Genomic DNA, 11,578 nt, shown 5'->3' on the forward strand with positions numbered 1-11,578 from the left:
TTATTCTGGAGATTGCTTTCACTTCTTTTATCTAGGGTTTTCTTGCTGGATGAATTTGTTGTCTGTTCTTTGACATTCAGTTCAGCTTTATCTGGACCTTTAGCTTAAGTTTTGTTTAACAGAGGAGAATTTTTCAGTTCTTGTTTTCTTGTTTCTTGCCCTGCTTGTGTGGTGTCTTTCCCCCACACACACTTAAGAGGGTCTACTTAGATATTATAGACCCCAGCCAGATTTTCCCAGACCAAACTGGCCTCCTATCAGGAGGAAAGAGTCACCTGCGTCAGTTTTCCCTGAGGATGAGACCCAGCAAGTTGAAAGACTTTCCTGTGAAGTCTCTGGACTCTGTTTTTTTTATCCTGCCCAGTATGTGGCGCTTGTCTGCCTGCAGGTCCCACCAGTGTAAGATGATGCAGTACCTTTAACTTTGGCAGACTCTCCCTGCTGGGGGCTGGTGGAGACAGAGGAGAGGTTGTAGGCTGGTTTTAATGACTTCAAATTACCAAGCCCTGGTGTCTGAATTCCTTGATGGAGGGATTCCACCTGGGTGGGGCTTTGCCCCTCCCCTGGGGAAGGCACAAGCTCCAGATAAGCCCCCCAAAGAGTGCACTTCTGCCTATGCCTGGGGTAGTTGCAGCCTGAAAAGTCCTGCCGCTGTATCCAGAGGCAGTCAAGCCTTTGTAGATACACAGCCACAAAAACCTCTGTTTCTTTCTTTCTTTTTCCCCTTTTTCTGTCAGTCCTGCCCCCTTGGCGCCGGGGCAAAAATGAGCAAGTTTTTAATTAGTTCCACAATTGGCGTTGATTGTGCCCAGTCCCTGCTGCTGGTAAAGTCCTTTCCTTTCCCCTCTGGGAAGCGGCCTGTGGGGGAGGGGTGCTGGCCACCGTAGCTTTGGGAACTCACGGGTTCTGGGGGGTGCCTGCAGCCGGTCCAGCTGGTCCAGAATGGGGTACGCTGTGTGTCTGGTCACTATCGTGGCTCCGGGAGCTGTTCTGTACTGTTTCTGGTTATTTAGTAGTTGTTCTGGAGGACGGACTAAAACACGTTGTTAAGCCGCCATCTTGACCCAGAGCTCGCTTGCCCTTTCTAGACACTTCTGTCCCAAGCATCCATAGTTATTATGTGGGAAAAAAATGAAGTGTGTGGACAGGCACTGAAGTTCATATGGTGTGCACACATGTATGCACATTCTCGCACATAACATCCCTCTTCACACTCACACAGTATGTCCCCATGTGTACGCATGTGGCTTTACTGAGCTGGACAGTGCATTCTTGGAGCATTCCCCTCCCCGCACAGGGCCTTTTGCCTCCTTGTGCAGCCCTCTGGACAATCTGACCTTCCATCTCCAGTGCTTCCTAATAACCTCCTGGCTAAAGGAGTGGGTTTTTTAGTTCCTAACCATCCAGAACCACAACAGTTGTCAAGCCCAGATTTGGGCAGGATCGCTTTCCAGGTGTGGAGTACTGAGATCCCTGTTCCCTATTGGGCTGGAAGAGAAACGCCGGTGGATTTCCAAAGAAAGAGCTGACAGCTCGGGTGGGGCACAGGCGGGGCCAGAGGTGCAGATGCCACCGAGACCTGCAAAGGCCACCGGCTCCCCGCGCCCCACCCCTGACGTAGGAGTAACAAAGCTGCTTCTGCTCTAGCTGAGCAACACGTGGGCTGCTGACCTGGGCTCCAGCTCTGGCCTTGCCGTCCATCGGCTCTGTGAGCTGGGGGAGCACCTTTACCTGTCTGGGTCTCAGTTTCTTCCCCTGAAGAGTAGGAGTCCTGCCTAAACAGTCTCTAGTTCTGGAACTTCTAAATGAACATCTGTGGGATGGCGAGGACACAGAGCCTCTGTCTGTTCCTTCTTGGTTCCTGGGACACTGTCCCTCGCCTCCGATCCTGGTCCCAAGGGGACAACAACTCAGCCTATGACAACATTGACCACCAGTTACTGGGCACTTTGAGGTGCCAGCTGCTGGACCAAACAGTGTCTCATTTCATTCTCCCGAGGCGCCCACAATGGAGGGGGGGGGGGGTTTATTGGCCCATTTTATAGATAAAAAACCAAGGCTGATATTCAGTGGTGGAGCCAAAACTAGAGCCAGGTTGACTCTTATGCCAACTGCTACCCCCTCCTGCCTCCTTTCCCTCCAGTGGGGTCGGGCGGCCTGGGAAGTACAGGTCAGCCCTGCAATTTTGGTGAGCACGCCCGATGGCATTACGATGATGACATAACCGTGCCAGCCCAGTGGCCCAGACAGAGTGCACACCAAGTCATGCTGTTGGCCACTTGGCAGTTTATCAAAATATTTTCCAAGCTCTTTTCCTATTTGGCCCTCCACACAAACCCGGAGTAGACAGGTTTTTTCTACCTCTCCCCCAGCTCCTGAGAGGATACTGGAACCCAGGCCTGCCTGAGTTGGAGCCAGTCCAGCCCCCTGCCCACAGCACAGCCCCGGCCCCGTCCATGCCCCAAAATACATGGCACACGTGGGATGTCCGGCTCATGGCAGCTTCTGCTCTAGCTTTATTGGGAGTCCAGCAAGCCCTGCGGGTGGGCCAGGTCTGGGGTGGGGTGGGAGGGTCGCCGTTAAAGCAACTTGCCAGGGCACTCCAGAGACTAGAGGGCCAAGCAGGTGGTCTGGGTGTCAGGGTCTCAGGAAGCCATAGGAGAGAGAGTTGGTTGGGGCTCAGGGGTCGGATCCCAGAAGCTGGACAGCGTGCCCTTAACCGCGTCCCAGTAGTCCTGCAGAGAGCTGAAGCCGCTGCTCATCCAGTCCCTGCGGATGAAAGCAATAGGGGGAAGTGACAGAAGTGGGTAGGAGCACGCATCTGGAGGCAGAGACAACTGTGGGCACCCCCACCCCCAACCCTGCTGCCTCCCTGGGCTGGCAGTGCCCCTGGCAGGAACCACCTACAGCTGCCAGCCCCGGTGGAAAAGCTGCCGAATGTGGCAAAGGGACAGAGGCTGGGGAACTCCGTATTTCCTTGGGTCGGATCAGCCTCTGTGTCCCCACGAGCAAAGGCAAGCTGGGGTAGGGTGGCCAGGGTGGGGAGATGTCAGGTCAGAGTTGTCAGGGTGAAGCCCATGCAGGCGGCTCTGCCTGGGGTGGATGGTGGGGAGTGGTCTTGCATCGGGGCAATCCACTTATGGGACGGATTAGCTGCGTGATCTGGGGCAGGCTGCTTAACCTCTCAGAGCCCCAACCTTCTCCTCTGCAAAATGGGAGTAGAGGCGGGAAAGGCGAGGGCTGGAGGCCAGAGGTACAGAAGGAAGGACAGACTTCTACTCACACTGGCCCCAGGGCCGGGGAAATGGCAGAAGGACACCCCAGGGGCTGAAATTGGGTTGAGTGGGGCCTTCCAAGCCAAACCTCTGGCCAGACTCTCAGAAAAGGAAGCCAGGGCTGAATGGCCAAACTTGGGGCCACGGGTTCTGACCAGGCAGGAGGGGCGGGGAAGGGGGGACAAGCTTGGAGGAGACAGGCAGCCTGGAGCGTCCCTGCCTCAGTCATCTGTCCCTCTGCAGACTGACAAAAGCCTTGTTGGGGAACCACCACCACCCCTTCCTAACAGAGGCTGGGAGGAGCCCAGGCCAGCCGGGCACAGAGGAGCCCCTCCCGCCCCCCCCCCCCCCACCCCAGCCCACCAGTGCAGGGCTCTGGCCCCGGGTCTGGGAGGTGCAGGTGGCAGGCGTACCTGGCCTTCTGGGCCATCTGGGACTCCTGCACATTGCTCAGCGCCTCCTGGGCCGTCTTGGTAGCCTGCTGCACGTAGTCGTGCATTAAGCCCAGCAGGGAGGCATCCTCTTCCTCGGCAGTCCCTGCCCCTGCGAGGAGAGCTGGGCTGAGTGGGCCCATGGGTCCTGTCCTGGCCACCCACCCAGGCCCAGGTCCCCAAGCCGCCTCCCAAGGGCCCTGCCCCCAGCCCAGTCCCCTCAGCGTGCTTACGGGCGGAGACCAGGAGCGCCAGGAGAGCAGCAACAAGGAGCGCCCGGGGCTGCATGGCACCTCTGTTCCTGCAGGGATGCAGCCTGTGAGGGGCACCCCAAGTCCCTCCCCACCCCCACTTCTGGGCCCTTCCCTGAAGAAATGGTGGAACCCGAGCCAGCATCAGCCAGGAGGAGAAGGGGGCTGCACCTATGCTAATATGGGGAGGCCAAGGGCTCTCAGACCAGGCCCAAGGGGTGGCGGAGCTGGGATAGAGCAGGAAACCCAAGAGCCTGGCAATCAAGGCCCCCGGGTTCTGGCCCGGTGTCTGCCACCGACGCACTGTGTGGTTTTGGGCAGGCTGCTCTTCTTCTCCAGGCCTCGGCTTTCCTGTCTCTGGTGGGACCGGCATTGTCAGTGCGGGGAGAGGGTGCAGACGGGGAGCCAGACAGCTCTGCCACCACCTCCATCTGGCTTTGGGTAAGAGCCGTCTCCTCTGGGGAATATCTTTTTGTCCAGGGGACACGCAACAAGCTCTAAGGCCTCTTTGGTTCTAGCAAGTTCTTCGGGCTTGCAGCACGGGGCCACTCAAGGACCCTCCTCTGCCCCTTCCCCTCCTGCTCTGCACCCCACCTCTCCCCTCCCCTTCTCCCTGACCAGGGGTCATTACCTGGAGTTTCTTGGGTTGGACCGAGCAGGAAGGCAAGAGGGTTCTGACCTGTTTTATATCGTCCCCAGGGCAGTGAGCACTGAGGTCCCAGTGAGCCGGGCAAAGGTCACCTGCTCACCAGTCCAGACCAGGCTTGAGAAGAGTGGCCAGAGGCAGTCAGGCCTGCTGGGAGAGTTGGGAAATCTCTAGGAGGTAGTGGGTGCTCATGCTGCAACCCAGATGGGGTCAGGAACTGGACCCCATTCCTTCCTAACAGGCTGGCTCCCCAAGGAGGGGCTGGTGGGATGGGAGAGGGACTTAGGGGACAAGCCAGGGGTCGCTGGACCCATCTCAGCCCTTCACTCATGAGTTTTCGGGTCCCTCCCATGCCCTTCCTTTAATTCCCCACCCTCCGCCCCCAGCTCTGATAAAGCCTAGAAAGGGGAGGGGGGTGGAGGGGTGGGGCCATGGGCTTCTGGAACAACTGTGCCCCTCTTGGCCAGCTTGGGCGGCTGCTATCTACAGAGTGAAGTCACAGAAGACCAAAGGGCAGAGGCTACTGTGGCGTGGAGGTGACAGCTGAGCTCACACAGTCTCCCACCCTGACCCCATACCTCCACCTCTGGACGTCACTCCCAGGTGCTGCTTACCTAGAAGCCACCCCCAGCTGAGCCCAAGGGGAGGGTTGGTGGGGGAAGGGCAAAGGCCACCCTGAGGGTAAGCCTCTGCCCTCCCTCCCTCCCCTCCTCCTCCCCTTGCCCTCTGGACCCACTGATAACATTCCCTGTGGTGGCAACCCGCCCCTAAAGTGTGCTGGCTGGGACTGAGTTCCGACACGGAATGCCTCTCAGCCTCTGGCCTCAGAAATAGCCACCCTCAGGGTGCCCTGGCCACATGGACACTTGGGAGAAGCCAAGGCTGTGGGAAGACGGCCCCGGGGGAGACAGACAGCATCCAGGAGAGGCCTCGGGCCCTTCTCACACTGGGAACTGTAGCCTGGATGGCAGGACCAGGGGGCTTTGTCCCCTGGGTGCTAGGATTTTGGAGGCAAGAAGTCCTAGGTTTAAAGATGCCTTGCCACTTATATGTGCCAGAGGCGTAACATCTCAGAGATTCCATTTTCTCCTCAGTAAGATAGGGATAGAATACCCATCTTCCAGAGTTGTGGTAAGAAGTAAATGAGACAATATGTGTCAAGCAGCTGGCCTCTGGAAGGAGACTGATAAATCTTTTCTCTTCCTCCCCAGCACCATACTTTTTCAAGAAGAAGTAACTAGCCCTACAATGCAAAATCAGAGACCTGAGACCGTCCTGGGCCTACCCTCAGAAGTTTTTATCCATGGCCAAGACTTGAAATTTTTCTATTAGAGATTGATTTCTTTGGTTTAAGATTTTGCAATTAAAATGCAAATAGAATCATGTGAGGTAGACATTATTTTTCCCATATTATAGGTGAAAACTTTTAAGGGAAGAGACCTACCAAACAGCACCCAGCCCAGGAACTGGGAACCAGGAACTAGATATCATACACTTAGGCTGGGACCAAATAGCCTGGGACGATGAGTCTCTTGAAGGCTCATCAGACACTCATACCTCAGAGTAAATCAGTGTCAGATCTCTTCCTAAGAGCAGACTTTGGCGATGGGGTGGAGAGGGAAGGAAGGTGATCAGGAGGCCACTGAAAGGTTTTGGTCCCTTCTGGGCGGAGAGGAGGGGGTGGCTGTACCAATGAGCTGAACCACTCCTGAGGTCTGTCTAGCGTACAGACAACGGGACTCAGAGAGGGGAAGTGACACGCCCAGGGTCACACAGGCCCTGCATGCCTTGCAGTTATGGACTTCCTCTGCCTCAGAGGGGCACCTCCTACTGGAGGTGCAGGCTGTGCCCAGAGGAGAAGCACGGGCCAGCTGGAAGGCAGTCTGCTCTTTCCATCACTGGCTCCTGCCCTCTAAGACTGGGCACTCTCTCCCCCAAAACAAGTGCACCTACAGAGAGACACGAGACTTACGCACAGACTTTGAAAATAAATATATTTGTTAATGGTGCTACCTCCACAATACCCGCGAGACAGCACACACTCCTGAGACACACTCAGGCCTCATGCCCACCCCTAGCGCTGGGCCTTAGTTCTGTGCTTACAGATAGTTCAAACATTTGCACACTTATGTGAATCTGTACACAACTGGGCACTCTTGTACACACTCAGACACACCCAGGATGTGTCCCTCCAGGGGAGCGAGACAGATGCACCTCTGAACCTGTCCCATGCTGGCAGCACTTGCTGCCCAGACAGTGAGTCCAAGAGGCCAACCTGCAGTTGAGGTGTCCCTGTGACTCACTCCTCTCTTCAACTCAGGTCCAGGGGGCGGGAGAGGAGTACTGAGCACTGATGCTTGGCAGCCCTCCTCAGGCTGGACTGTCCACTCTGGGAGCAGACCCAGGACCAGGACCAGGACCAATAGGTCCAGGCTGCAGGGAAGCCAACCTTCCAGAGGCCAAACAGGGCCGAATGCTTAATGGACCTGTCCCAAGTGCCCCTCAACCCAGGGACCAGCTCGCTGACTCCTCACGGGGAGGGGGCGGCGGCAGGTACTATGATTATGCCCAGCTGAGGCCGCTGAGGTTCAGAAAAGGTTAAGAGACTTTCCCAAGGCCAAAGAGATGGTAAGTGGTGGAGCCCACATGCCAACCCAGGGAGTCTGATTCCAAAATCTAAACGCTTAACACCTCCTGTGAGCTGGCCCAGCTGCCCCAGGAAGGTGTGAGCTCCCTGACAGTGGAAGTGACTGTGGATGGTCACTGAATCCCCGGCAGGGACCCTGCAGAAGGCACGTAAGCATGAAAATGACTTTTAGCTCCTTTCAGTCCCATGAGACATCAGGCCACTTCCAGGACAAGAAATCACGAGGACACAGTAAATCAGGTTAGCACACTAGGTCTCTTCTGACGGCTTTCATTTTACAAATGAGTGGGAGCCCATCTGTGAGTCCAGCACCATACTCAGAGAGAAGCCAACAGTGTGACGTGACAAGCATTATTTCATAGGCCACCCAAAGGTGGTGTGGTTCGGCAGACAGACCCAAACTGATCACAGTTCTTCATCTCATCAGTGGATGCCATTCTGTGATTACGTGTGAACCTCAGGTCTAAATAGAAGAGTCCCTGGGCAGCGCCACCAGCACACCCCAGCCACGGCAAGGGTTCCCCCGAAGGCCTCAAGTCCTGCGATTCTCCTCCAGCTAACACTCCTGCCCAGTGAGTGTGGCTGGGTGGGGAGCCAGGAGGGCACCCCCACTGCATGGGGCCAGGAGTTTGGCCTCAGGCTGGCCTGCCACTGCCATCTGCTTCAAGCCCACCAGGCAACCCTTCAGTCAGAGGGTTGGGCCAAACTTCAGCCACTCTTACTAGGTGGGTCAGCCCTCTACTCCTTTCCCTGCTTTGGTCCAAATCAGAAAAAAAAAAAACCACATATTTTTGAAAGTAATAGCAACTACAATTTTTTTTAGGGCTTACTCTATGCCAGACCTTATACTACCCACTTCACAGGCAGCAGCTCATTTAATGTTCAGGGGGTAGAAACTGAGGCACAAAGTGTTGAATAACAAAGCAGTGATGGGGCATGAAGCAGGCTTGTCTGTAACCCCTTTAGCGCGGGATGCTGCCTGTACCTTCCACCTGCCCAAAGGCTCTCAAGGGGGCCCTCCTGGGCGCGTGTTGGAAAAACCTAGGTCTCAGCTCTCCCTCCCCACCTACAGCCCTGCTTGGTGCTGGCAGGATGTGGAGTTGGTGGCAGATGTGGATGTGGGGGGGGGGGATGTCTCTCTCTCTACTGGGGCATAAAGAGGAGACGTGGACCTTGCCCTCCACACCAGACACAGCCCCCAAACTGCCAGCAGGGCCTCCAGGGTATCAGTTCCAGATGCAGGGGCTTCCGTGGACCTTGTTTCTCCCCAGCTCTCAGCTCCCCCTCCTTCCCTTCCACAGCACAGAACAGCTTCACATGACTGCCTCCCAGCCCTGGTCTGCTGTCAGCTTCCACGTTGCCTTGGGGTCACTAAAGTCCAAGAGGCCACCTAGGAATGTGTCACCTTCCAGCGTGGAGTCACACTGGGAAGGAAGGCGGGGAGAGCAGCCTGGCAAGGGTTTAAATGTCTGGCTGGCTCTGAGCTTCGGTCAGTTTGGACAGCAGCACAGGTGAGCTACCTGGGGACCTCTCCTCGGGCTCCCTCTGATTCTAGCAAGGATCCGGAGCGGCAGGAGACTGCTCGGGGCCAGCGAGGAGCCCAAGATGTTTCTGAAGGCTGTGGTCCTGAGCCTGGCCCTGGTGGCTGTCACCGGTGAGTAGCAGCTGCCCCTGGATGGGGGCACTCAGGTGGGACCCACCTGTGCATCAAGTGAGGCAGGATGGAGGGGCTGGGGCCAGTGGGAGAGGACAGTTCTGAGAGCCTGTTGGCCCCTGCTTTAACCAAGGGGGCTGCCCAGGGACCAACAGGCTCTAGGAGAGCTGGCCCACTGCCAGCCGCAGGCCCACTGGTAAGGACCTAGACCAGTTTCATACGGGCCTTTGGCTTCCAACGGGCAAAGAGCACAGAGGGAAAAGGGTACCCCCACCCCACTCCACCATAGTCCATCCTGCAGCTCAGGACCGGTGAACAGGGACGTGGAAGGAGATGGGTCCTCATGAAGGGTTCTCTGTTCCCTGCCCAGGTGCACAGGCTGAGGTCAGTGCTGACCAGGTGGCCACCGTGGTGTGGGAATACTTCAACCAGCTGAGCAACAACGCTAAGGAGGCTGTGGAACATCTCCAGAAATCCGAACTCACCCAGCAGCTCAAGTAAGAGGGGGCATGACGGGTGGGGTGGGGGTGGGGAGGATGGGGAGCTTCTTAAAGGCTGCACAATGCATTGGCAAAAGCTGAGCTGGGAGGCAGGAGATGGGAGCTTAGCGCACCCACTATCCTGCCAAGAACTGACTGGGTGACACTGAGGTCTCTGGGCCAGGGAGCACACATGCAAGCAGGGAGGCTGGACTGAATGATTCCCAAGGAGCCTTCCCGATTTAACTTTCTAGAGTATGACAAGAGGCTGAGGGCCATAGAAGAAAGGGAGGAAGGGAAGCGTCATGTGACACAGTTCTAATACATTCTGGAAGGACAGTGCCCAGTAAAGTCGTGGGAAAGGAGATGAGGAGCTCAAGGATGGGTACATGCAAGGAAATCAGCACCTTGTCTCTCTAGAAGACACTAAAAGAGGCCCCGAGTGCAACTTCTGTTATAGTGATCCTGTGTCACAGTGTCCCTGAACTGGGAAGCACCGTAAAGCCCAATCCTTTCCTTTCCAGGCAGGGAGGAGGACACGACGAGTAGGAGATCCAGAGATAGGAATTCAGTGTAAGGACAGTCTATTTTATCAGTCTCTCAAATCATGAGGGAAGGCCAGAAGGGAAAAGATGGGTGAACTCATCTCGGAACACTCGCCTGTGGTAGGCAGGTGTGTCCAGGTTGAGGGGTACATAAGGGGAAGGGGCGCCCTCATGAAATGCCATGTGTAACGGTGCCCTGGCCCTGCAGCTCCCTCTTCCAGGACAAGCTCGGAGACGTGAACACTTACGCCAGCGACCTGCAGAAGAAAGTGGTGCCCTTCGCCACGGGGCTGCACGAAAGCCTGACCAAGCACTCGGAGAAGCTGAAGGAAGAGATTAGGAAGGAGCTGGAGGAGCTGCGCGCGCGCCTGCTGCCCCACGCCAGCGAGGTGAGCCAGCAGATAGGCGAGCACGTGCGGGCGCTGCAGCAGCGCCTGGGCCCCTCCGCGCAGGAGCTGCGCACCCAGATCGATGCGCAGGCCCAGCAGCTGCGGAGCCAGCTGCTCCCCTACGCGCAGCGCCTGGAGACCGTGGTGCGTGAGAAAGTGGACAGCCTGCAGGCCTCAGTGAAGCCCTTAGCTGAGGAGTACAAGACCCAGATCGATCAGAAAGTGGAGGAGCTCAAGGCCCGCCTCAGCCCCTACACCGAAGACTTCAAGGACAAGATCGACCAGACCGTGGAGGAGCTGCGCCGCAACCTGGACCCTTACGCACAGGATGTCCAGGAGAAGCTCCACCACCAGCTCCAGGGGCTGGCGTTCCAGATGAAGAAGAATGCGGAGGAACTGAAGGTCAAGATCACGGCAAACGCCGAGGAACTGCGGCAGAAGCTGGCGCCTCTGGCCGAGGAGGTGCAGGGCAAGCTGAAGGGCAACACGGAAGGGTTGCAGAAGTCGCTGGCCGAGCTCAGCAGCAACCTGGAGCGGCAGGTCGAGGAGTTCCGTCGCAAGATGGAGCCCTTCGGGGAGAAGGTGAACAAGGCTTTGGTGCAGCAGATGGAGGAGCTCAGGCAGAGGTTGGGCCCCCAGGCCAAGGAGGTGGAAGACCACTTGAGCTTCCTGGAGAAGGACCTGAGGGAGAAGGTCAACTCCTTCTTCAGCACCCTCGAGGAGAAAGAGAGCCAGGACAAGCCTCTCGCCCTCCCCGAGCTGGAGCAGGCGCCAGTCCCCCTGGAGCCGGAACAGGCACCGGCCGAGAACTGAGCTGCCCCTGGTGCTCGCTCCCTGCCTTGGCTAACACCTGCCCTGCCCTACTGCCTGTCTGTCTGTCTACCCCAAAGCAGGCCTTGGAAGAGCTTGAGGACACATGTCCAGTGGGAAGTGACGCCCCCTCTCGCTATTCAATAAAGCTGCTGAGAAACTAGTTGCGGTGTGGCTTGGTGTTGCTGGGTAGGGAACCAGACTCGGCTCTGTGAAGCCTAGCAGGGGCTAGGTGTGGGGGGAGGGGTGCGGGGGCGGGGATTGGGGAACCTTGAGGGCTGGGGAGATGAGGCTGTGGATGAGGACTTGGGTAAGCTGGAGACCATCCGGCAGGGTGTGTTCTGAGGGGAAAGTGGAAAAAGTGGAAAAGACATCATGCATTATACACAAACCCCTCTCGTGTTCATGTAGCCAGAATGTATTTATTGAAGGCCCCCGATGTGCCAGTCAC

The 11,578-nt window shown here is 56.9% G+C and overlaps 2 protein-coding genes across 2 annotated transcripts; one reads left to right on the forward strand and one right to left on the reverse strand.

Moving 5' to 3' along the window:
• Window positions 1–2,487: 2,487 nt before the first annotated feature.
• APOC3 (apolipoprotein C3) lies at window positions 2,488–4,741 on the reverse strand. Its single transcript, XM_077112831.1, has 4 exons — window positions 4,589–4,741; window positions 3,940–4,007; window positions 3,689–3,818; window positions 2,488–2,769 (listed from the first exon to the last, which is right to left on the reverse strand). The coding sequence occupies exons 2-4, from the start codon at window positions 3,992–3,994 to the stop codon at window positions 2,646–2,648; spliced, it is 309 nt and encodes a 102-aa protein (XP_076968946.1). The 5' UTR covers window positions 3,995–4,007; window positions 4,589–4,741; the 3' UTR covers window positions 2,488–2,645.
• Window positions 4,742–8,659: 3,918 nt separating this feature from the next.
• Window positions 8,660–11,277, forward strand: APOA4 (apolipoprotein A4). The gene is made up of 3 exons (XM_077112035.1): window positions 8,660–8,904; window positions 9,275–9,401; window positions 10,137–11,277. Exons 1-3 carry the CDS (start codon window positions 8,856–8,858, stop codon window positions 11,128–11,130), a joined length of 1,170 nt encoding a protein of 389 aa, XP_076968150.1. The 5' UTR covers window positions 8,660–8,855; the 3' UTR covers window positions 11,131–11,277.
• The last annotated feature ends 301 nt before the right edge of the window (window positions 11,278–11,578 follow it).

This window comes from Tamandua tetradactyla, chromosome 8, assembly GCF_023851605.1.
Source record: "Tamandua tetradactyla isolate mTamTet1 chromosome 8, mTamTet1.pri, whole genome shotgun sequence".
Taxonomy (NCBI): Eukaryota; Metazoa; Chordata; class Mammalia; order Pilosa; family Myrmecophagidae; genus Tamandua; species Tamandua tetradactyla.